At 42.4% G+C, this 25,500-nt stretch overlaps 2 protein-coding genes across 5 annotated transcripts in view; both read right to left on the bottom strand.

The window, feature by feature from the left end:
• Positions 1-9,981, bottom strand: part of HAUS6 (HAUS augmin like complex subunit 6) — a 46,741-nt gene extending 36,760 nt beyond the window's left edge. The window contains 5 exon segments of the mRNA XM_055790307.1: positions 5,292-5,433; positions 5,971-6,103; positions 7,081-7,156; positions 9,005-9,097; positions 9,583-9,981. Of these exon segments, the coding sequence (XP_055646282.1) occupies positions 5,292-5,433; positions 5,971-6,103; positions 7,081-7,156; positions 9,005-9,097; positions 9,583-9,677 (539 nt within the window). The 5' untranslated portion in view covers positions 9,678-9,981.
• Positions 9,982-10,560: 579 nt separating this feature from the next.
• Positions 10,561-24,572, bottom strand: PLIN2 (perilipin 2). Of its 4 annotated transcripts, XM_055791120.1 has the most exons (10): positions 24,424-24,572; positions 22,109-22,165; positions 21,889-22,027; positions 21,832-21,858; positions 21,086-21,168; positions 20,285-20,570; positions 19,787-19,971; positions 18,920-19,054; positions 17,922-18,212; positions 10,561-11,433 (listed from the first exon to the last, which is right to left on the bottom strand). In XM_055791120.1, the coding sequence occupies exons 2-10, from the start codon at positions 22,136-22,138 to the stop codon at positions 11,299-11,301; spliced, it is 1,311 nt and encodes a 436-aa protein (XP_055647095.1). In that variant the 5' UTR covers positions 22,139-22,165; positions 24,424-24,572; the 3' UTR covers positions 10,561-11,298. The 4 variants fall into 4 exon arrangements, with proteins under 4 accessions (XP_055647095.1, XP_055647094.1, XP_055647096.1 ...); XM_055791119.1 differs by having other exon boundaries at positions 21,832-22,027; XM_055791121.1 differs by lacking the exon at positions 18,920-19,054 and having other exon boundaries at positions 21,832-22,027.
• Positions 24,573-25,500: the final 928 nt, after the last annotated feature.

The following is a 25,500-nucleotide window of genomic DNA, read 5'->3' as shown; positions in this document are numbered from 1 at the left end:
AAAGCAATGTCTCCACCAACTAATAAGAAACACAAGCTTTCTTAGCTGTGACGGGTTTTTGCAGAACGCACATTCCAAATTACAGTACGATAGTAAGCACTCTTTATCATGTGACCCGGAAGAAGAATGATTTTAACTGGGCCCTGAGCAACAACAAGCCTTTGAACAAATTAAACAGGAGACGGTTTAAGCAGTAGGTCTTGGGCCAGTCCAGACAGGGCAATATGTACAGAATGTGCTCTGCACCGCAGGTTGGGAGAATGGCCCTACCTGGAGCCTCTGACAGAAAGCATCAGGGGAGACTTGAGGTCGACCGTTAGGCTTTTGGAGCTGGGGATACAAAGGATCTAAGGCTCGCTACACTCCAACTGAGAAAGAGATATGGCCACTTACAAAGGGATTCAGACTGCTTCGGAAGCGATCACTATTGAAGCGCAGCTCCTCCTCGCACCTGTTGCCTGTGCTGGCCTGGACGTTCAAAGGGAGAGTCTGCTCTACACATCACACAACTGATGTTACGTCAAGTGGGTCATACTGATCACACAAGCTCAAACAGAAAATCCCTGTCATTCAGGAATCTTGGAAGTGATCGTGGACTGGCCAGAAAGCAAAGATTTCAGAATATCACCAGAGGAGGAGGTGATGTGCTAAAGAGGTCCCATCGTATAATAAATTACCAGAAAATGAGAAGCAGTATGCTTAGTTTACTGATGAGTCCTGCCATGTTGTAGGAAAGCATCAGGGGAATGGAGCTGCTATGGAGTCCTCTACAAGAAACTGCTGAAGAAGATGAATTGAGTCAGTTTGCAGAGGTTAGACATTGCTGAACAAGAAAGGTGGCCAAAACTTCTGAATAGTGAAAGCTGTACCACTTATCTAAAGGATGACGCACCTATGTTTAGTTAAAGTCGGGAGATGTCCAAAGACCCTTACTGCAACATGACGGATGCACAGACTGCTAAGTCCTTGGGTTGGTTATCTTTAGAAGGGACATTTTGTCTTATATTCCTATTGTACATGCAACGTGGCGAAGATGGAGACTTTAAACATGACCACTAAGGAATAGAGTCTGCATAGAGACAACTCCTCAAGGACATTGTCCAGGCACAGATATATTAATGTTGTTAACTTGAAGATATACTAGGTCCTTGAATGGAATGTGCTAATAGTCCAGGTGTAAGATATGTCAATAAGTTCCCGGAAAGTTAATGAATAGACATAAGTGACTTGTATAAAGAGGGGGCTGAACGGTTCCCTCAGTATGCATGACTCTGGTGGAGCGATCCCCCATGCATCTGGCGCTGCCGAATAAAGATAACCTCCGCTCGCCTGAATATTGCTGACTGATTCTTCAAATCGATTCACCTCTTAGACTGACTCATGGATGGTGGCAGATGCCCTGTGAGGGTGGTTGCAATAATGTAGGCAGAGCAACTGGCAGCACAAAGGTAAACCCATCTGGGCTGCTGCATTGTGATATCGTATGAATTCACTGTAGGATAGAATAATGACAACCTCAATGTGTATTGTGTTTGTCAACATCTTGTAATGCTATCCTGTTATCCGCCAGCACCTTGTGAGGCTGTCGACATCCTGTTATCTGTCGGCATCCATCCCCTGTGTGTTGTGTCTGCTGACACCTTGTGAGGCTGTGGACATCCTGTTACCTGTTGGCATCTTAACACCCAAGGAGGAAAGACAGATAGCAAGAGCTGATTGAAAACAGCCAGCTCACCATTTTCTGGCAAAAGGTGAAAAGTACACCTTGAGGAAGACCTACGGCCTTCCTCCCAAAGACCACCGCCCACGTCCCGAGGACCCCTGCCCACAATTCATGGAAGAATTTGCACAAGCACAAAAGACTGATAAGCTAATTAACGTATGAAGCGAGAGTAGGTGGGTTTAGGTAATGACTATGTATAGGCGTTAATTGAATAGTCATTGGTTTATGGTATAAATATAAGATAGTTAGTTACTTTGGACATGCACGTTAGGCAGAAGGATCCCCCCTGCATCCAGCACTGCCAATAAAGGATACTTAGTCATGAAGAAATTTTGACTATGTTCTTTAAATCAATTGTGGCAAGATACCGCTGCCGGGGTGGAGAACCTGGTTGTGAAGGTACACCAAATAGATGCTCACACACCCAAGTGTCAGGCCACTGAAGAGCATCAAAACAACCAGCAGGTAGATCAGGCTGCTAAGACTTAAGTAGCTTAGGTAGATCTGGATTGGCAACATAAAGGTGAATTATTTATAGCTCAGTGGGCCCATGATACTTGGAACCATCAAGGAAAAGATCTGACATATAGATGGGCTTGGGATCAAGGGGTGGACTTGACCATGGACAGGACCACACAGGTTACCTGCAGGAGGGGGCCTGGAAATCAGGACCATAAGTAACAATCAGTTAGCTGAAAGGAATGTGCTTGAACTTGTAGGCCACAAACCCTGGGAGGACAAGGAATGTGAATAGATAACAATCAACAGGATGAGTCATGCCAAGAAAAGATAAGGGAATGAGGAACAGATGTTGCCAAGGAGAAGTAACATGTGGCTGTTAATTGATGACTGTAAACACTTAAAGTGTCCTTTGTTTGTAGCTAACCAGTCAGGGATTGCCTAGTATGTAATGCTTAGCTTAAAGAACCAATCTGTTTAAAGCACGCAGCTTCTGAAAACATATATAAACTTGTGATTGCGTACAATAAATCGACATCTTGCTTGCATCAAGCTACGTCCCGTCTCTTCATTCGCCGCAGTTACCTATGAATGTGAAACCTGCACTGCAATTAAGCAAGCCAAGCAGTTAGTCTCTGATACGAGGGGCAACAGCTGAAATATGGGGAGGCCTGGCAGACTGACTGTATCACACTCCCACAAACGTGCCAAGGCAAGCGCCATGTGCTTAAAATGATGGAAGCAACCACCAGATGGCTGGATACTATCCTGTGCCCCATGACACTGCCTGAAACACTGTTCTGGGCCTTGAAAAGTGAGTCTTATGGTGCCATGACACCGCAGAAAGAATCAAGTCGGACAACAGGACTCATTCCCAAAACAACCTCACAGACACCTGGGCCAAAGGGCATGGCATTGAGTGGGTATATCACATCCCCTATCATGCAGCAGCCTCTGGGAAAATCAAATGATACAACAGATTGTTAAAAGACTACACCGAGAGCAACAGGTGGTGGGACCTTCATACGCTGGTATACACATTTAGCAAAAGCCACCTGGTTAGTCAATGCTAGAGGAACTGCCAGCCAAGCTGGCCCTGCCCAGTCAAAGCTTTTACCTACTGTAGATGGGGATAAAGTTCCTGTAGTGCACCTTAAAAATATGCTGGAGAAAGCAGTCTGGGTTACTCCTACCTCAGGCAAAAGCAAACCCATCTGCAGGATTGGTTTTGCTCAAGGACCTGGATGTACTTGGTGGGTAATGTAAGAGGATGGGGAACTTCAATGTGTGCTTCAAGGTAATTTGATTTTGGGTGAAAACATTCAAACTGTGTTATGTTAATTGTTACAAAACACTGTATATTGACACTTCCATATACTTAAGGCGTCCACCTCTGCCATTCCGGATTTGAACATCTGAAGCTGACTTCCTTCCAACTGCCATATTAACCAGGAATGAATTTTGATGAAACCAGACCAGCACCGTGGTGATAGAATCAGAACTGGCTTTAACATGCAACAATCCCAACACCTCACACCATCTCTCCTGCCTTGAAATTTCAACTGTTACGACAGAACGAGCCCAGTATCATGGACCAAATTAATTCAATGGACTTTTAGAGGGATTGTCCATCCTTATATCAAAGCACAGGGAAGGTGACAGTGTTGGAAAGTCTAGCCTGACATAAATGGTATGGAATAAGGGGTGGATATTGTCCCGGGGGGGATCTGGCCAGGGCCTGCCAACTGCTGCTCAAGGACTGACTGGGTATTGGTCAGTGGGAGGTCAGCAACTGTACTGTGCATCACTTGGGTTTTTTCTAGTTTTGCATTTTATTCCTCTCTCCCCTTCTTTCATTTTCATTACAAGTGGTGGTGGTACTATGATTATATTTATTTTTATTTCAATTATTAAATTGTTCTTATCTTGACCCATGAGCATTACCTTTATACCCCATTCTCCTCCCTATCCCAACAGGCAAGTGGGGAAGTGAGCGACCAGCTGCATGGTTCTTAGCTGCTGACTGGGGTTAGACCATCCAGTCCTGTAAACAATCCCACTCAAGTTCTGCAAATTCCACTGATATATAACCCTGTGTCTGCATAGGAAGTTCTCGTTATTCCTTTTCTCAAACAAGAATGAAAATAGCACAATTTTGGTAAAGTAGCTAAGGATTATCATCATGGTTCAATCCCAGCTAGCAACTAAGAAGTCACTCGCTCCCTCCCGCCGCAGTGGGATCAAGGAGAATCAGAAAGGTAAAAGTGAGAAAATCTGTTGGCTGAGATAAAAGACAGTTTAATAGGGAAAGCTCAACACGTAGGTGTTCAGCCATCTCCAGGAAAGCAGAGCTCCATCACACATAATGGTTACTTGCAAAGACAAATGCCATCACTCCAAACATTCCCCCTTTCCTTCTTCCCTCAGCTTATATACTCAGTATGATGTTCTATGGTATGGAATATCCCCTTGACCAATTCAGGTCAACTGCCCTGGCTGTGTCCCTTCCCAGTTTCTTGTGTTCCTCCAGCCTTCTTGCTAGCAAGGCCTGAGAAACAGAAAAGTCTCTGACTTAGTATACAAACACCATTTAGCAACAACTAAAAACATCAGTATATTATCAACAATTATTCTCACAGCAAATCCAAAACACAGTACGGCATCAGCTACACCAGTTACCAAGAATATTAAGTTATCTCAGCCAAACCCAGGACAATGATGTAAATAAAATGTGTCCCACAGTGGTTAAGCAAAGACTAAATGTTTCATCTTGAGACAGTTATATTCTAAGATGTGACCCTTCAAATGTTAAGAAATCAGTACTATACATGCAGAGCTCCCTGATCATTTTTAATGCCCAAGTAACCACATCTTCCAAAATCCAGCATCTCCTAAGTGAAGAACTAATTTATTTAGACTACTATGCTTCACAAAGTCCCTATACACAGCAGAACAGTCAATTAAGGGAAGTAAAAGAGGAAAAAATGGGGAGAAGCTCAACAGAATTCATGATGTAAAGCAGATGCAGCCTCCTCAAACCCTTTTAAAAACACACACACAAAAGTCAGCTTTTATGAAAAGACTCCATTTCTTTAAATGCATTACTTACTGTGCTTTCTCCTCATATTCCTGAAGAACAAAATCTTCCCTTTGAAAAACTGCCAGAAGTTTATTGTATGCAACTCTGTGTCTTACATCTGCCATGTACATATACTCAGGGCTCAACTCTACAGCAAAAGGTACATCAGTCCCTAAATGGAAATTAATGTTTGGATTAATTACATCATTTGCTTTTAGCAAAGACAGCTTCCTAACCTACCTAGTTTACATAGATTCACAAATCAAGAAGCCCACTGTCTTTTTTGACAGTTCTTTCTGTTGTATATATTTTCATTCCCTCACTCTCACACCCTTTACCTATTCTTTATGTTACCAAAACAATACAAGATGACTAGAATGGACAGTTCTGATCTTCAGAATTCCCCAAGTTGTAAGAATATAGTATAGTGATCCAGTACTTTTGGACCAAACCATTGCTTGTATGGGTAACAGCGTACAGCATTACTCAGATGAATCTTGAAGCGAGACCCATAATGCAATACAAAGCAAACCAATCTGTATCATTCTATCAGTAGTAGCTCTGTGCAAGCACACAGAACCCTGTAAAAGATTTTGAACTGAGCAGTCAACTCAGAACTACTTAGTGCTCTTGGCATATATTAAAGACTTGATGGATGCACTGTCAAACACAACAAATTATGCATTTTTATTGTTTCATTACGGCTTACCTACAGAGTCATTTTTCAGCTCCTTAATCACTACACGTCTTGCCAACTGATAGAACATATGAATGAGCTTAGGACCAAGAGGAAAACTAAATACAGAAGCTGGAATTTGTAGAACACAGCCTTCATCTTCATCCTAGAAAAGTCACATCAGTTTTAAACATAAAACTAACCTAAGAAATAAAGCCTAAACAACAGCTATCAAACATTTAGCTGAGTACCAAAATACTGCAGCTTATTCGCTATCAAGCCTGACACAAAGCTAAACTACTTTGCCACCACAGCTGATATTTTAACTCCAGTCAGCAAAAGAGACTAGAACTTTTTCCATGTTCCCCCACCATCCCTAATTTTGTATGCAAAAGACAGTTTCAACACAAAGACTGAAATCAGTGTTGGGTAAACATTAGAAATCTCCATCCTCCTAACTCCTCACAGGTAATCCCTACTTTTGAAAAAACACTCAAGTTTTCTTTCATATTTTCTACTGAAGTCCTTAATCAGTGTACTTTCTTCTGGTTTTATCTTACTCAAAGGTACTGCATTGTTGGCTTTCACCTTGTCCACTGCTACGGAAAAATAAGCATTCCAGTACATAAAGACCTGATTTCTAGAACTGTCATTAAAAGAAAAGGCAGCATAAGAAGATAACGTAATAACCAGTGATACCTTAAGCAATCAGTGCTTGTCTGTCTCTTTTGCTATAGAAAGTTCACTTTAAACTTTAGTCTGAAACCGCTTTCACAATAATGAACACCTTCCCAGGCAACCTAAGCAAACATGTCTCAAGTTGAAGAAAATTATTCTCACCCAGAGCCGAGGAACCCTCCACACCTCTGTTTAATCAAATACCATTATCCTGAAGCAAGACACAGCAGTTTCAAGACCAAAGATTAAGTCTCTGTCATTCATCTAAATTCCACCATGCCACAATCTTTTCCTCAAACAAGTCTTAAGATAAACCATGTGAAATAAGACACAAGGTAAAACTGAATTCTTTAGTAAAACAGCCTGATTTAAAACTCTTATTTAAAAGCACTACATATTCTCTCAAAAATGAATGCAGTCACAGAAACCCGAAGAGCACCAATTTCCACTCTTCATAATACTCACTGCCATATCTTTTAGCCGTCTACAGTAATTCTTCCAAAACTGAGGCACTGCAAAGAATAATGAATAGCCACAGTTTCTGCATTTAAAAAGGATGGGAAAAAGAAGGAAAAAAAAAAAAAAAGCAGTATCAAAACATGTTCAAATACTCAGTTATCTAATCAACCACTACATAAGCAATACTAAGACAAAGATTTCTTAGCGATGCCTGCTGGAGGAGCCAGCATTTAACCTTGGTCAAGAATAGCTAAATGATATTTATCCAGTTACAAGGTTTTCTTGCCATAATAAGCTAAATGCAGACTTCAGAGACAGATTTGTTTGCAACTCTTTTTAACTCAGGAGAAGGGAAGAAGGAAATTTTTGTATCATTGATCTTTCTCCAGGCATTTCTTTAATGCGTAAGCTCCAATAGCTCAGCCATGTAAGAAAAAGCGTTCAAGAAAATGGAGACTTCTTCCCACATGGAAGATCCTGGCTGCAGTCCTTAACTGGGAAATGTTACTTGCTCTTTGGTCTGGGAAAGGAATAGGAAAGGTAGATTACTTTGCGGCTAGGAAAGTTTTTACCAAACTTGCCAAGTTACAGAACCTATCAGAAACAACTTTAAGTAAAGGATTGTTATAGTTGAATTGAAATAGCTAAAGTCTGAAATAAATTCACTAAGTATTTATTAAGGCAGGAAAGCAAAAACAGCGTGCTGGGCGGCCGGGGAGTCACAGCTCCATCCAGGCTCCCAAATTCCAACAAGTAACACAGCCCTTTTAATCTCAGCTTCAAGGCCGGTTTAAGCAAACAGTTATGCTCTCAGTCCCGTAGCAAGAAGCTGTACATTACAAACTATTTTTACAGTAAAGTCTAGACGAAGACAAAGTTGTCATAGTAACTTGAGATTATGGTTTTGTTACCGAAATCTCAGAATGAAGAACTTATCGACACCAATGTGATGTAGATAAGCAGACACTTCTTTATTGACGGCCCGGTGCACGAGCGAGTCCTCTCACGATCAACGCACACCACGTCTCAAAATCAGACACCATATATAGAACTTATTCATACATATTCATTAAGTATTCATGCATAATCATAATATTTCCCGTAAATCATTAACATATTCTCCTCCTATATCTGATTCTGCGCAGTAGAGCTTAGAAAGGTCTAGAAATGGGTCTGGGGTACGATTTAGGGAGGTGGTATATGAGTCGGTGGCTGCGATCCCCCCTGCCGGAATTACCTTTTACTAAAGTTCACGATTTCTTGGCAGGTAATTACAAGCTGTTCCAGTCAACTCTCCCCGGTTTCCATTAATCTTATATTCTGACATTTCAATACACCTTCTACATACAGAAGACTAGTCAAATACAAATAAACCTTTCAAACCCTAAATTTATTACCTAAGTTTTAACAATGGTACTAGCCCATTCTTCTAGCCTTGGTACGGGATGTACAGAAGATCTCATAGCAGCTTTTACTGTGCAACTGTAAGTTTCATTAAAATATATTTCTTATCCTTCTATACTTCTATTTTATGAAATTATTTTTATAAAATCAAATAATCAATCAAATAAAGTCAATCAATCTTAACTTATTAGCAAATCTATAACAGTTTAACACTGGTCTTGAGGAGGTACATCTCCAACCTCATGGTTAACAGTTATCTCTTTTCTCACCAGACAAAACATTCTCAGATCTGTTACAGCAAGATCATTCCTTTTGTTAAAAACCCCTTTGATCAGCAAATTACCCTTAGTTACTTATTACAGGATGGTTTCTGATACATTACAGAGTTGTGATCAAAACAAAACCAAGTTTCTGACTTTCACAGCGTTCCCCATGAAGCCACTTCCCCACCCCCACCCTCCAGCAACTGCATAAACCATACCCTTGATTATATGCACAGCAGCAACCTCACAAGCCAAGTACTTACTTTAAACTTTCCTCTGCAAGGTTCTGATCCAGCTTAGTAAAGATGAAGTGGGCAATGGCGAGAAACTGGGTGTACGATGCATCAAACGCCACCCTAACAGACAAACATCAGAAGCAGTTAGGATGCTGAATTAACACCGCATTTTCACCGGCCGCTTAAGGTTACAAAATACTGCATTATATTATATTATAAAGTGTTGCAAGTGATGTATCGATTACCTTATTTTCTGCATAGTTAAAAACACACATTCTCCAGCCCATTTAACAAAGCTTAAATAATTTCGGGAAGAGCGTTTTACTCTCAAAGACGTTTTCAAACCAAGAGGTACGGCGCCTGCCAGTTCACTTTTTCCATACCACTGTGCGGGATGCGTCAAGGGGAGAACAGGAGTTACTATGATTTCTGGATTTCACTTCTTCATAGCTAACACAGGTCACTACAGCAGTTCAGGCGCTTCCTCTGTCACCATCGCCACTGGCACCGAACCCCTCGGCGGCCGTAGCCAGACCCCCTCGTCTTGACCTGCAGAAGGGGTCCCGTCCGCCGCCGCCTCCGCCCCGCTTCTCCCTCGTACTTACCCTCCGAGACCCGAGCTGGCATTGCCAGCGCCCGGGTCAAAGCCCAGGGCCCCCACGTACAGCCAGAAGTCTTCCATCTCCCACCTGCTTCCCATAGCGCCCAGCCACTGGCGGAGCACCCCCCCGATGCATGCAGCAGCGCAGCCGCCTCACGGCCGCCAAGATCTTCCCGGGCCCGCCAAAATCTCCCGCGCGCGGGCCCTGACACCGCGAAACTTCCGCCCGGCCCTCGTTGCCTGGAAACGGAGGAGGGAATGGCGCGGCACGCCGCTACATCGTGCCACCGTTACGCACGGGCGGGCGCCTCCCGCCGCTGTGACGGAAGCGGCGCCGGGGGAGCCGCAGGACGTCACCCCCGCCGCCGCCAGCACGACCACGACCACGCCGGGCGGCCCCGGAAGAGGCCGGGCCCCAGTAGGGGGCGGAGAGCGGCGGCCCGTTGCTGGGAGCCCGCGCCGAGCAGCCTGAGCCGACCGTAGGGGGCGAGAAGCCCCGGGCGGCGCTTGGGCCAGGCGAGCTGCAGAGGGTTTAGATTGTTTTGTAACCGATTTACAAAATTTAATACGAGGAACGAGTGAAACTCACACCGGCAGCAGGCTGTGTCGTTCAAACGTTTATTCCAAGGCATTTCAGCGACTAGGATTCACAGCTTCCACAAGAGCCAAGCGCTAGGCGACACGAGAGCAGAGGTGCCATGTGCCAGCCGCCGCGCCGTGTTCCCCGGCCGCACAGAAGCAGCACCGTGCAGCATCCCCAGCCTTGCTGCTGCCACCCCGGATCTCTGCGGGAGGAGCCCCCCGGTCCTCGGAAAGAGGCGTGAGGAGCCTGCCCCCAGCCCCGCTCCCATTCACCCCGACTCCCACAGAAGTCGCTGTGCGCAACCAAATGTGGATTCGACATTCCTTAGCAAATACCTGAAGTGTTTATTTAAACATAAAAAGCTCATCGCCGTCACCAGAGGTATCCCCCCACCTTCTCTTTTGTTTTTTGTTTTTTCAGTTCTTTTGCCCTACATCCATTTGTATCATTGTCCTTACTTTTTACAGTCTCTCCCCCTTTCTTTTTTAACAGTCATCCTCATTCCTGGAAAACTTTACCATTTAAGCATTTACCATCTTCTAGTCTCAGGCCCCACAACTGACAGCATCAGGATGGCCAAAATTTTTGCACACAGAAGGCATGTAGAGAGAAAGGGAGTCTTTTTGTGCATAAAGCACTCTTGCCAAAGGGAAGCTCTAAGCTCTGTAGGTACAGAGCCTTACAAAAAGAACCTGAGAGAATCCGAGGCAAAGTCTCTTACCCCTTCCAGCAGCAAAGAGGTAGATGCAGAAGTGCTTTTCATGTAGACTGAAAGGGGAAAATTTGTGGGCAAATCCTCATCAAAAACTCCTTTTGTTGGCAGCCCTTTATGCAAAGCACCGGAGTGTTCTCATGGCTGCTGCCAGCAGAACAAATCATTAGCAAAGTTGAGATCAGTTGGATACACTGGTTAGGCTATACCTGGCTTGTAGAATGGGAGTTTGACAGCCATGCTAATGAATTAATGTAGCATGCATTCCTTAGATAGAAAAAAAATCAGAATTTTGATGCAGCTAAGTGAAACAGTGATTTAAAAAATATCCCCAAAATCCCTAAGCTAGGCAGGTTCACTTAAAAGAAGAAATCTAAGTTAAACATGGCAAAAATACATTGTGTCAAGAAGACATTGTTATGCCTCTATTCAGCTCTCTGCCCTGTACTGTAAGGGCCATTTGTGCGTGAAAAGTCTTGTTGATCATCTTCATCCAAATCCAAAATGTCTGGGATATCGTCCGACTCTGAAGACAGGTCTGTAATAGTGAAATCAGGAACCTGTGTAGGAATGAAATTTCAATGAATTTAAAAGTAAACCCAAACAAATTTCTGCAGTAATCACTGAAGTCAAAGACGTTCAGCACCTCTAGAAATCACACGCAAAATACCAAATACAAAGTGAAATATGCCCAGTCACACATGAAACACAACATTAAGACAGACCAAATACTACACAAGATGCAGACCCATTGCTTAGCACACAGGGCTTTAGAGATGGAACAGAGCTAAACTTAGTGGAGTGTATTTAGTGAAATTGGTTACCAGAAAATTAAAAAAAGGAAGTTTTTAAACATATTTTGCCTTTATTCTTTCCTTGGGAGCAATGGGCTATACAAAGGAACCTGCCCTGAGGAGCTTGATACGGATTGCCCTGTACTGCTCTGCCTGCCTACCACATCAAGCCTTTCCCAAGAACCAAAGTATCTGGAACTGCAATCCCACTTTGGCTTCTGTTTTAACTGCATGTAGAGTATTCTGCACTGTTAAGCACCACCAGGTTTCAGGAATTGCCAGAGACATTAGTGGATGCATGGATGTTACACACTTCTAAAAATGTTGGCTAAGACACTTAGGAGCTTAAATCCCAACCCTTAAGCCCCCTTAGGAGGACTTAGACTACTTAGGCACTTCTGAAAAATGGGATATAATTAAGCAATTTCATCATAACCACAAGATTTTTGCCCCAAGTGAAAAATATTTGTATCTATAGTTTCATTAATGGTAACCGTTTTAACGCAGGTGATGTGACATACTTGGAGCAACATACAGTATCAGCACAGAACGATGGCTGCATGCTGACAGGACTTTGGTTCTGCACATACAAGAAGCAGCAACTTGGAAAGGCTTCCAGGCATTTGTGTAACTTAAACTCAGTGCTGTCTGGAGAAGCAGTTTTAATCCATTCCTTAACTGCAAAACACCTTGCTTATGACTTGCTTTCATGACAGACAGCGTGCAAGATAAATGTGTACTTTGCTTGCTATGGAAGACATTGGAAAAAAGAGAACACATCAAAGGATAAAAGGATTACTGTTTCAGCTATCAGGTTGTAGACAACATTAAAGCAGGGAACACAAATCAGTTCCTTAAGAGAACTCATAAACCCTAAGGCACCAGGGACTTACGACTAGTAATTGAAGTATGAACTAAAACTAAGCTTCAGAAGAATTTAAGCAGCATGTCACTTATTAGGCACTAACGTGAATACAATGAAACATGTAACCACTTTGAGAAACTAAAATGAAATCAGTGATCTTTGTCTCCCAAAAAACCAAAAGGCACTAGTAACTGAGGAGACACATCTTTCTACCAGCCGGAATTATCTTGCATCTTTCTGCTTATGGTAGTTTACCTTTTAGTAATTTTACTAATTACTGCACTTACAGAAATCACTAAGCTAGCCCATTATCAGCACATGACCCTGTATTTCATATTGCAGTACAAATGGGGATGTCTTAACAACACTTAGGCCAAGTAGTCCATATGCAAACTTGTTTTAAAATGTGCCCAAACGGATGGCTTAAACAAGTGGTTTTATTCTATACTTACACTGAGCAGGGCACATGACCATGTTAGTTGTGTCTGTCAAGTGACAATTTTCACCACATCCTAAATTTAAGACACTTTTATAACCACGCCATTCTTGCTGACAATAGGATAAGCACTGAAATTTGATACCATGCTTTCTTAATCTCCTTAATGCACACATTATAAGCAACTGACTCCTTTAGCATACTAGTAAGATGTTCACAGCCATGAAAGAATTTCAGATTGGAGTGTATCTGTCAGCATCAGAATAAAGCAGGGCTTATGTCAGTATGATTTATCTGTTCTGGAACATGCTAAATTACATTAGGACAGTGTATTCTGACACCTGCACCAGTCTAACCAAAACAATGCAAAGCCCTTGGTGTTACAGGCTTGCTTAGGTAAAGGACCTTGACCTCCATTACCACTTTTCACACTTGACAGGAAGTTGAAACACAACAGTAAGTCAATTCTTGCAACAAAGAATAAGGCCAGATATGACTCCTCCTGGTGACAGTTCTCCATAGGATGCAATTGGATCATTTACACAGAACAGTGCAAAACTTGCAAAATCCTTGCATGGAATAGTGCAAAACATACTTCAGTGTTTAACATTTGTATATGAAAATTGCAAATGTCAATATTAACTTTAAATTAATCCATTTTTTCTTAATGGGTTTTCAGAACTAAACCACTAGCAATTTGAGATGGTTCTTATTTGTGCACTTTCAGAACAAGCACTTATTTTTAGTCACAGAGACTGTATTACCCAAAAGAAAATTCCCATCTTAGTATGAAGAGAAATACATTTATCATAACTGTGCACAAAACCTCTAGCAAGCTGTTTCATGTAAGACTTTCTGATCACGCAAATGACCAACAGATCATGCTTAAAAAATTAGTTACATGCTGTTTCCTCTTTTTAGTTAGATGGCTTAGGTAAGTTTTTGGGTCGTTTATTGTTGTTTGGGTTTAGGGTTTTTTTTTAATAAAGTAATTCATCAGTTGTTTCCAAATACTTTCACCTATTTTACTGGCTATATAGTATTACTGTAAGTTGCAGTTTGGAAAAGATTATTGGAAAAAAAATAAAAAAAGACATCTTAAGGTATGTGAGACATTTTAAAAGCTTTCCATCTTTCTTCAGTTTAAGGCAAATAGCTTTATCCCTGCAACTCCAGCTCTTACACAAATCCTCTAATTTGGATTTGACCAATGCATATGCTGCTATGAATATGATGTTTGTTAAACTTTCATATCATATGGAGCTATTTACAAATGTTTGTATTTAAAACTTTTGTAGCTAAGTATTATCAGCAATGATAGAGTAGCTGTCTGTTAAGTACACCCGGAAGGTGGAAGTTCCAACTAGCATGAATGATTTTTTTATTATCTCTTGAACAGAAACAATTATTTTCTGAACGCTACATAAACCATAAATAATCTTATCAGTGATTACTTCATTAGCACTCTGTTGCCATCCTAGTTTTTTGCACGACTAGCAACCTTTGACACACTTTTCCATTTCATCTAGTTTTTCTGCCTTGCTGCAAATAGGATCAACTATTTCCTATAATTTTCAACGTACCTAATCTTACCTATTTTAAAAGGCTCCAAAGATTTCACAGCTTTCTAGCCCAAGCTATATCCTCAAAAGTGGTTTTGGACTAAGAGCAGGCAAATTTCTATGCAGCGTAGCTGAGCTGCTTCATACATGCAATTACAGAGAAACAGCTAAGCTAACAGGAAAAATTTATGAGTAGACTCTGCTCTGTCAATATCTTAGGTTTTCCTCCTCCTGTTTGAGAGTTTTCAGCAATTATCAGCATGTACTTCAGATTCAGTCCACTGTGGGGAAAAAAAAGCCAAAGAGGTCCACATAGTTCTTGCCTCCAGCAGACATTTTAATAGTCACCCTAACTCCACTAGAAAAAAATACCCAGTTTTGTCTGTATTCTAATTACAAGTCTAGAACCTAAGGATATGCTGTACTAAACTACCAACAAGAAGATAGGCTGGCAAGCTACAGTTGCAGTTCAGTGCTGTCATTACGATGGGAGTCATAATTTCAGCCCAGAGACGTGTTCAACATAAGCCAGAAATATACTGAACTGCTGCTATTCAGCCCTCTTTTCCCCCCAAGGAAGGGTATCTAGCTCTACTGGGAGGGTGGACAGAAGCTTACACACTCTTGGCAGGGGGGCTCCAGGAGCCAACAGAAGAATCACACCCCAGAAGAGCATGACACAGGAACTTGCGTACAGCATTTTGGTGTAACAGGCTTTACCTGTTACCATTAGGTAAGCAATTAACCAGGCATTTCTCCATTCATGGCCATCAGTTGTGGGCCAGCTGTCAGAAATCAAAGGAACTTTTGCACAGAATCCACCCACAGTCCACAGTGAGGGCAAAATAATTTGGAGGTCTAGGCTGGTAATATTTTCCCTTGTTTTTTACTTCATCTGCTCGCTGACATTTAGCAAGGCTGGACAGGCATCTAAGAGAGTCCAAATCAGTAGTCCAACTTAAGGCAGAACAGAGAGAGGTATTGCTTTTGCATTAGTACTAGGAGGTGCTGCTTATTCCTCAGTCCCCAAAAGACAGTGAGCACTTTGAATATCTAACTTGATGGATCACCTCAGAACAAAAGCTCACAGGCATCAGATTTTAAAATACATGTAAGAATGGGAATTCCCTTCTTTGAACTACCAGCTGCTCCCAGACCAGATTAGTCCCATTCTGTTCCTCAGCACCTCCACAACAGTAGATACACTTTACAAGTTATTACAAACAGAGATGAAAAAGAATATTCTCTGGTTGACTCATTCAATACTTGAAGTAAACAGAATGAATTGCTGAAAGAATTCCAGAAGCCTTCACACAGGCCCTAGCTGGAAAGAAGTTTCACTATCTCATGTCAATTTCTTGTTAAACAGCCCCCTTACAAAACCCAAGTATTTATACCTGGAAGTTACAGAATCTTTATCTGTAATCCTCTGTTCTTTCTTTTTTTAATACTGTGCTTAAAACAGTCTTGATGCAAGCCCTCTCACAGTAGGCTACAGTACATGTCATTTGCTTTAGTGCCCACGTTGTACCAGCAGTACAGAGGTATTGCTCCATGTAGCAACATGCCACCAGGTGGCAAGCTTCCTCTGAACTCTTTATTTTCCTTTACACTTCCTTGGTGACCTCTGAAAATGGTGGTCAGCATTGCTACACAAAACTCAAATTTGCACAGGGCAGCACGCATTAAGAACAGAGACACAACTTACCTGGACAGCCCTAAACCAAGAAAGCCTATTTCTCAGTGACTGTAATTCTCTTCCAGGAGAGGGATTCACAGAATCTACTGAGGAATGATTGCACCCAAGTAGCTGAGTGTTAATATATGCTAGTCACTCAAGTTCAGAAGAGGGTAAATAAAGTTAAACAGGTTAAAACTGGTCTTTGCAGCCAAGTATATACTGTTTATAGGGAGCCAGCTGCCAAAGCAGCTAGCCAGCAGTCCCATGCACACAGAATATCTACTGCAAAGTTAGGACAGGGCATTTTTTTTGTCTGTATCCTTCTCTTCTCAATATTAATATATCCATCAGCTCACAGGTTAGGTCATCATTAAAGGCAAGCAACAGAAAACACCAAAAAAGCAGCAGTAAAGCTAAGCTAAGACTGAATGGAAGGATGCACAGGAACTCAAAGGAAGGAAGGACATGCTGCAGCAATCTCTTACCTATCTGTACATACGCACACACATATATTTTCAATGCATGTCTACTTCATTTGCATTTCAGGCTTGCTTTCTGCTGGACTCAGTTTGAAGGAGTCACAGAACAGCAAGTTACATTTGTTTTAAACACCACTGAAATGGAGACAGACTTTGGCTACTGAAGCATTTATTGCTAATATACAAAATGAATTACAAAAAGATGGCTACAAAAAAAACAACAACCCACACAACATCAGGCACCTGGGTACAAACAGCATGAATCTTGTCTTTATACTGTATATTAGAAAAACATGTTGATAATGATTTGGTCTGTTACTGCAACAGGCTCACCAGGGAAGCAGTCATGGCACCAAGCCTGTCAAGAGTTCAAGGAGCATGCAGACAACACTGAGTCATATGGTTTAGTATTAGGTAGTCCTGCAAGGAGCAGGGAGTTGGACTCCATGATCCTTATGGATCCCCTTACAAGTTTAGATACTCCAGAATTCTGTGGTCAGGTTACTATGTTATACAATAGTTAAGTTTAGATAGTTAATAGTTAATGTTAACACTGTCACAGCATTTAAGTAACTCCAGCTGACTCATTCAGAAACCCCACTTTCAGCTTTGGAATTCTGTACTCACAGACCTTTTGTCATGAACTGTGTAGCAGCAGAATTTGAGACAGTCAAATCCATAATCATCAAATGTCTGAATTCCATATTTGCTGTGGATCGCACATATCTAGCTAGACTGCAGGGCTTTTAAATGCATTTCATAGTATGCAAGGTTTTTATATCATTCTGGTACAGATTAAGCAACAAATCAAATGCTTTTACCTATGGCACGTTTTATTTAGACTAATGGTATTAATACCATTAATAAGCATGGTGAGGTTTCTTAACTTGACAAACAAGCATCTTGACAACTGTAAGCTGCCAGTATTTTGGCACTCAAGACAGTTTAAGTTAAGAGTGGCTTAACTACAAAGGACAATGCAGGTCATGCGTGAGTGTCCTTTTTCCTCTATGCTTATTCCACTTGTATGTTTATGGATTTTTCTCCAAGGCTTTTGACAGCTACACTTGCTAAGGCTACTTGTTTGGTCAGTCAGCAGAGTACACATGTGCCATGCAGTTTATTCAATAGCGTGTTCAGGCTGTTTGTCTTTCTGGCTGGAATTTTTCTCCCCTTCACCTTTGCTCTCAGCATGCTGAAGGCCAGGCAGTTGTGGGTAAAAGGGACCTACCAGCCAGTTGAGCGGTGTGTTGTTAACAAGATAATCCATCACATCATCCAGAGACTCCTTCATTTTCTTCAGCTGTCCTTTGCTAGTTGTGAGAAAGCTGTCTGATAACTCCTGGAAGGAGGATGCTGACCGAAAGCTCTGGTAGACATCACCTGCCATTGACCCAACATTGTAAACCTGATCCTGCACATTCTGTGGCAGCCCCTGTAGGCTTGAAACCAGTGTGAGGCAGGTGGTCTGAAGCTGCTGAGTGAGGGTCCGGGCAATAGCTAGAGTTCTTGACTCAATGTACTGGAAACAAAAAGTTTAACAGCACGTCAATATCTTTTTATGACTGTAGCAGCTTCATGTTGCTCAAGATATATCAAGAAGCAAAGTAAACAGGATGCAAGTAAAATAAAGCTACAGCAGATAATAAAACAGGTCTTAAGCCTGAAGAGTAAGAGACTTGAAAGTACTTGATATTTCTTCAAATCTCAAGTACTTTGTGGAACAGAAATACTGGTAGCTTCTACCCAGTCAACAGATAAGCAAGCTCTTGTTTCCAATCTGGATAAGAAGTCACAGTAGGTAAGTATATTCTAATAAATAATTTGCATGTAGCTGCTTACATGTAAAACACAGTGAGGCTGTGACTAAGACCATTTTATGATGACAAACGGTTATTTGTCATTTGGTCATATCAGGTATGTGAGTCCTAGCTGATCTAAATACAGACATCCCAACCCAAGTTCATATGCTAAACAGGATGACCATTCTCTTGAAAGGAGAATGAACCCCAGAGTGTTTGCAGCAAGTAGGCTCACTGAAGAGTTTGCGTGTCCCCTACTTTCCATAGCAGTCGCTAGTCAGCTGCCCTGCACTTCAGTATTCAAATTCCAATTTGCACATAAGCTTCTGTGCTGTTAAGATGCTGTGCACTTTGAGGACTGTTGGTTTGCCATTACCTTGACAGTATACAATCCATTTTTTTCTGGTTTACATTTACATCTCTTTACCTCAGTGCTATGTGAGTCATCACCATCATTTTGGCCTGTATTTTTCTTCCATTCTACCCAGGATTGATAAAGCTTTTCCTGAGCATCAAGAAGTTTCTGATTGGCACTATTCATGTTCTTTCTGGCATACTCGATCTGAAATACAGCCAAATAAGGAAGTAAAGCAAAGAGTCTATAAAAGTTCCATTAGGACTACCTTAACTTACCTGCTTTGTAAGCTCCTTTTTAAATACTTTAAAAGTTCAATATAAAATTTTGGGTAATATAAGCGTGCATTCCTTCTCTTCAAAGCAGAGACAGAATGCAGTTTTAAGATGTTATATAGCATATACCTCTTCCTCAACTATTTCTCCCTCCCCCATTCACATCCTACACAAGGATTTGAAAGTGTATAGAAGGCCATGACTCTTTATGCACAGTTTATCCTGTACATAAAGGTACGTTGTTAGGATAAGACTACTGAAGTACCCAGGAATGCTCAGATACCCACAGCAAGATATGCAAGCCCACAAAGAACCTGACCATTTTCTTAATATAAAGGACTGGAGTGTTGAGTTGCAAGACATTTACTTCACTGAATGAAGTCTGTGTTAAACTCAACACTTCAGAACAGAAATATCACTTTAAATGTCACTTCTATTCCTGCAATGCTCAAAATTACAAGCAGTTCCTGGCTCATTTACAGCTTAGCCTGATTTAAGATCTCTCCTGAATAGTGGTGAAAAGCTCCGAATGGGAAATCCTTTATACTCATAAAACACACTTAGTATGAGAAAGCAATTCCAGTTTTCCTATGCCTCTTTTTGGTTATTTTCTGCACTCAAACAGTGTTTGCTTTTCATAACTCAAGTGAAAGCTTAAACTTACCAAACTAACAGTGTGGTGGAGCTGAGAGATTGCCTCCTGGCTTTTCTGTTTAGCATCTCTAACTTTGTTTAAGGCTTGATGGTAGGCACGTGTGCGAACCTTTGAAGACAAGGATCCTAGTCTAATGTAGTAGCTTGGCTTTCGAACTCCAACTTCAAAACCTTCAACTTTTGCAGCTTCTTTCTCTAGATATGTAGAAAGGAAGCAAATTGACCACTGGAAGAAAACTTAAGCAAATGTAACTGCCTCAGACCTCTAACAGCTGAATACTGGACCTGTTTAGTAGCCCTTTAGTACCATAGTAAGTTAATAATACTACCACATGTGGAAGTCTTTATTTTTCACTCTGCTTCCCTGTGAAGATGCTACTACAAACAGCAAGACAAAGGCAGCATGGGAAGCACATGCCTTCTCCCCATTACAAGTAATAAATGGATGATTGCTTGCTTCTCTCCAATACCAGCATTCCAACAAAATCAAACCTTTAATTGGTCTTACCTAGTTCTGCTTCTGTAAGTGGGAGATACTGGTCAACAAGGGTCTCCGATTTAGTGAGAGCACTGTCCATTCCACTGCTCACCATCTGCACCACACGACTTCCCAGGACAGTGTTAATGCTGCCATTGACAACTGACTTGGTCATTTCTACGCTGTCTTGCATCGCTTCTTTAGTCTTGCCCACAACTCCAGTGATCGTGTGAGCAACAGTTTCCTTGGCACCAGTCACAGTGGTTGTTACAGCTTCTCTAGCTCCCACAACTACATCCTTGGCATTAGCAACAACCTGCCATAAGAAACAGGCCAATTCACTAAAACTATTTCCTAAGGAGATACATAATCCAGGAAATACAGATTTATGCTAAAGCGTGTAAAATTATCAATTATCTAGGAGAAATTATGTCCTGAAAACATATGTACAAGACAAAACAAAATATGACTTCCATGCAGCCTTCAGCTCGAAACACTTCAGTGATGTAATTCCAGTACTATTTGCTTCACACTGAGCAGGAAAGAGACAAGGACTCAAATTTTTTTAAAAAAAAAAAATGCCCATCAGTGAACAGATCCTAGATGTCTAAGATGTGTCAAATGTTGGGCAAGTTCTAAAATCAAAAAAAAGCAGCTCAATGGCATCCCAAAGGCAACAAAATTCTACAGAAAAGCCTTTTACCTCCTTACTGCTTCTAAGCTGTGCTTCAAGCACAGCTTATTGAAACCTGTCTCACTGCATTTTTAGTAATAGGAAAGAGGAAGGGTGTACAGTTCTTCTGCTTCACATAGGTACATGAAAGAACTTACCTTGTCAGTGGGTTGATTCAAAATAGGTAGTCTCTCTTCAATTTTGTCCAGACCTATGCACGCATAGTTGTTGGCAACTACAACTATAAAAGAAATTACAATAGCTGGTTTAAAATTTGGAGTTTGTTTTCCCTTAGTATAAATAAATCCAGTTGAGAATTCCTCTTGAAACAGAGCTCAGCTAAAACACTCTTAAAGTAGTCTCCTCCCTTTTTCAGTGAAATTTGAGGCAGGAAAGCCCAGAAACAACACAGGTTTACAGCAACAGGAAAAAAGCTCACTTAAATCCATTTGACACTTTACAAGCAACTGTTAGAACAAGATAGAAGCACCTGGCTGCCTGCCACTTCATGAAACCAGGTTACTGGTTACAACAGTCTTGTGACACAGTTGCCAAATTTAATCAGTTGTTCTCAGCAAGAGAAAGTACAGGAGTAGCATTTGAAACCAGGTGAAAGGTAATGAAGGTGTTGAGCAACAGACTACATAACCATCTGGCATATCAAGAGGAATCAGTCAGTTTAGGATTACAAAAGCTGGAACCTGCTTTGGCTCTACACGGTTTGGGGTTTTTTTGCTCAATCATACCCAGCTGTAATCAGTTACTTAACAAGCCATGCAACAGGTTCAGTCAGCTACCTGAAACGGCACTCCAGACTGGCATGACCATGTTAAACTGTAAGTACATCTGGATATATAAAGCAATCAGTTTAATTAAGTTATCAACAGTTCCATTGTTGCCTTACTTTGTGGTTCCAGTTTCTGGATGATAGGCATAGCACTTGTCACGGCTACTGAAGTAATCGTCTTCACTCCTTTCTCTGCTATCTCACATACTGATTTCAGATAAGGATGGTTATCCTTTGTGGTGATGTAAGCTGTGGACACCATATCATAGGTGGAGCTCACCAAGGGAAGGTTAGCAACCCTCGATACAATGTTCTGTTTAAAAAAAAGAAAAATGTTAGTTGACTCATGTTTCTGAACTAGGCATAAAGAACTATGGGGCTATGTAAGACCTACCTGCTGTGGATCAATTGCTGCCAATGCCATTTTTTCAGGTCTTGAATCTCACACAGCCTGTGAAAGAAGCATATTTGAGTTACAGCATTCTCATATCCACTCCATCTAATCACCAGACTTTGAAACCAACAACCCTTTTGTTATCAACTCCATTGATCAAGGTGACTGGCATGTCCAAATTCTTGCATACAGGAATTACATTTTATTGTAGAAACTTAGAAATCCAAAACTTTGTTTCCCAATTACTTTGGTTTAGGCAACAGAAGTAGGGCACATGCAAGAGACAGGCTTTTTGGTAATTCTTCAGTGAAGTACTGTACCTCAGAGTTACCAGTCAGTTGATCAATCTATTTTTCTAGAAGACACACACACTTGGGCTTATCTGTTGAGCCAGGCCAAAGAAACACCAGCCAACAAATCACCAGAATTCTAGTTTAGGATGTCTAAATCAGATGAAGCCTCCACCATCGAGGTCTTTAATCACATCAGATCTTCTGTTAACATAAGGGAGTCAAGTTTGACATTTGAGTCATCACTGCTGCCCAAATCTTGACAACACATGGAAGATTGAAGGGGAGTACTTATTTCAGTAACCTCAGCTCAATTCCCAGAAGTCATTCCACTAAACTCAAGGAGTTCATTCTCTCTAGTGGCATGCCCAATACCCATGCAGGACTCCCCTGCTCAGCTTGCTCAAAAGTTAGCATTCCTGTAACACACAAGGTATAGGACTTTCCCACTGCAGAAAATCTCTCCTTTATGTTAATTTAGACTTAATTATTACCTATCCCACACTGAAACAGGCAGTCATCCAACAAGCCCATGCTACTCAGTTATCTTCCAACACCTATTCCCATGAAGAAAACACTAGCAGCTCTACCACCCATATGAACCCTGTAAGAAAAGAGGGGTATTGCAGTACCACATAAGGAGCACAATATAGAAGTGCACCGCCATGCAATGTGCACATACAGGCTGAACATAATTTGCTGGAACCACTTTTTGCATTGATGTTTTCATATGACACTTAAGTTCCCTACGCATCTGCATAAATAAAGGCAACAGAAAGGCAAGCCGAAAAGTCAGTCCTCAAAAGGACTGTGGTTTTCAAGACTTTCTGCTAAGTTTGTCAAAGAGACACCAGCAGTTTTCTTCCTCATAGGTATGACAGTATCAAAAGGAGTGTGTTAAAATCCTGCCTGGGAACAAGTAAAACTTTTCCCCATTACATAACAGGGAACAAGGACAAAGGCATGCTGTTTACATTGTAGACATATTTGCACATATTAACACATGTGCCATAAGGTAATGCCTGTAATGAGATTAACCACTGTACATGGGACATACAAGCAGGTAGCCAACAAAGGTTACAGCAGTAAAAGGGTTGTTTTCCTTCCATCTATTAATATTGAAATACCCCCAGGAACATATTATGTTTCTTACATAGCATTACAAGTCTGATTACTCAGAGTACAGCTGAATTTCATTTTGGGCTGTAAAGCACACTGTAGAAGACGAGAAGAGGCTAACAGAGCAGAATCTGGCCACTGAAAGAGGAAAGGCCCTTACTTTAAGGATTACTCAGTATCTATAGTATGTCCAAAGAGATTGAGCCAAACACAGCATGGATGTAAATTTTAGTCAACTAGTTAGTATGTGAAGTTATCCCTGCTCTTAAAGACATCAGTGACAGCTATGCTCTTGCACAGTTTTAAGAATTCCTCGCACTGTTTCAGCACCGCTAGAAGTTGGATCCCCTTCATTGGAGCAGGTGAGTGAGCTGCCCGAATCAAAGCCCCCAGGAAACAAAAGCATATTTCGGAAACAGCAAAAGATGCTGAACAGGAAAATAAATAAATTAAGTTACAGCTTTCATTTCTACCTTCCCTCCCCCGCTATGACAAGAGGCTAAAGGCCAAAAGGCAGCAGGCTGACAACCCCGCCGAGGAGCCCAGGCACTCGCCCCGGCCAGCCGCGGCAGCCAGGGCAGGCCGGCGCCCCAGCTCCAGGAGCCGCCACAGGCCTCTTCAGGGACGGAGCTGCCCAATGCCTCCCCCGGGGGCGAACGGGCATCCCGGGCCCTCCAGGGCCCGCGAGCGCCTTAGGCAGCCTACCGCAAAACACCGGGATGTGGGGCAGAGGGCCCCGCAGGCGCAATGACGGAGGCGACGGAGACAGCGGGGGCGGGCCCGCGGCGGGCCGCAGCCCGAGCAGCAGCCCCCGCCCGCTCCGCCGGTAGGCTCCACCATACTGCGGAGCCAGCCCCGCAGGGCCGACGACAGCCGAGCCGGAGCGTCGCTACCGGCAGTACTCACCCGGGAAAAGCCTGGAGGGGCACAGCCAACCGCAGCTCGGGCACCGCCACGGCCTGCGCAGGCCCGGCCTCGCCCCGCTATTTATGGGGAGCGGCCGCCGCCGGCCGCGCGCCACCCGACCTCTCGCGAGAGGAGGACGCGTCACTGCCGCCGCGCGTCAGCGGGGGCGGGGCGGGGCCGGGGCGAGGACGTGGCCGTGCGTTCACCCATGCCGGTCAAGCATCAGAGCGTGAGGGCAGGGCCGCACCCAGAAAAAGAAATCGTAATAAAGGAAACGCTTGTTGAACTGCTCTTTCAGCAGAGCCGTTCGTAGTACCTCAGTGCGAACACAAGGGCCAGAAAGGGGCCGGAAAGGTCCAGGCTTTAAGACCGAGGTGTGTAGGCCCACAAGTTGCCTGGCCAGGAGCAGAGGTTACAGACAAAATGCTTGCTCTCTTCACTCAGAATTCTTTCAGCTCTTCCAAATGGGCAAAAGAACGAAGCAGGAGGTTAGGCTGTGTTGGTCATAAATTAATCACACCTCTTCCTTTACCCAGACTTCTTAAGCAGGACTGTCCCAGGTGGGGCTGGAACACAGGGTGTACTGAAACGGGGGTCGACCAGCTCGGAAAGGCAGATGAGCCTCCGGTCTTCTTCTCCAGCGCTATGAGTTCAGTTCAGCACACTCACAGATAATCACCTCCACAGATTTAAACCCACGTTTGTTTGGTGTTCTTAACTTTTTTAACTCCAAAGGTGCACTTCACTTTTAACCTATAAACAAATAAAATACGCATCACAGTTAGACATATCAAAGCAGAAGGGAAAAACGGTTGTGGGCAAAGGTCCAAATACATATTTATAATTCAAGTTGTATTCAGCGTGCCGTTGCAGTGAGGGTGTCTGGAAAGAACTGCTTCACAAAGATTCATGCCTTAAGGGTAATCATGTGCTACAAACCTGTACAAACAACTTCTGCTTGGGCCAGTAATTTTTGCATAAGTATTTTTCCTCAAGGAAATTTAAACTGGCTTCCCAGAAAACTTAATTTGTTTCAATGGTTAAAATTGACAACAAATCACTTTATCCCTAAGCCTC

Source organism: Falco peregrinus, chromosome Z, assembly GCF_023634155.1.
Source record: "Falco peregrinus isolate bFalPer1 chromosome Z, bFalPer1.pri, whole genome shotgun sequence".
Taxonomy (NCBI): Eukaryota; Metazoa; Chordata; class Aves; order Falconiformes; family Falconidae; genus Falco; species Falco peregrinus.
This window is presented reverse-complemented; position numbering and strand designations above follow the sequence as displayed.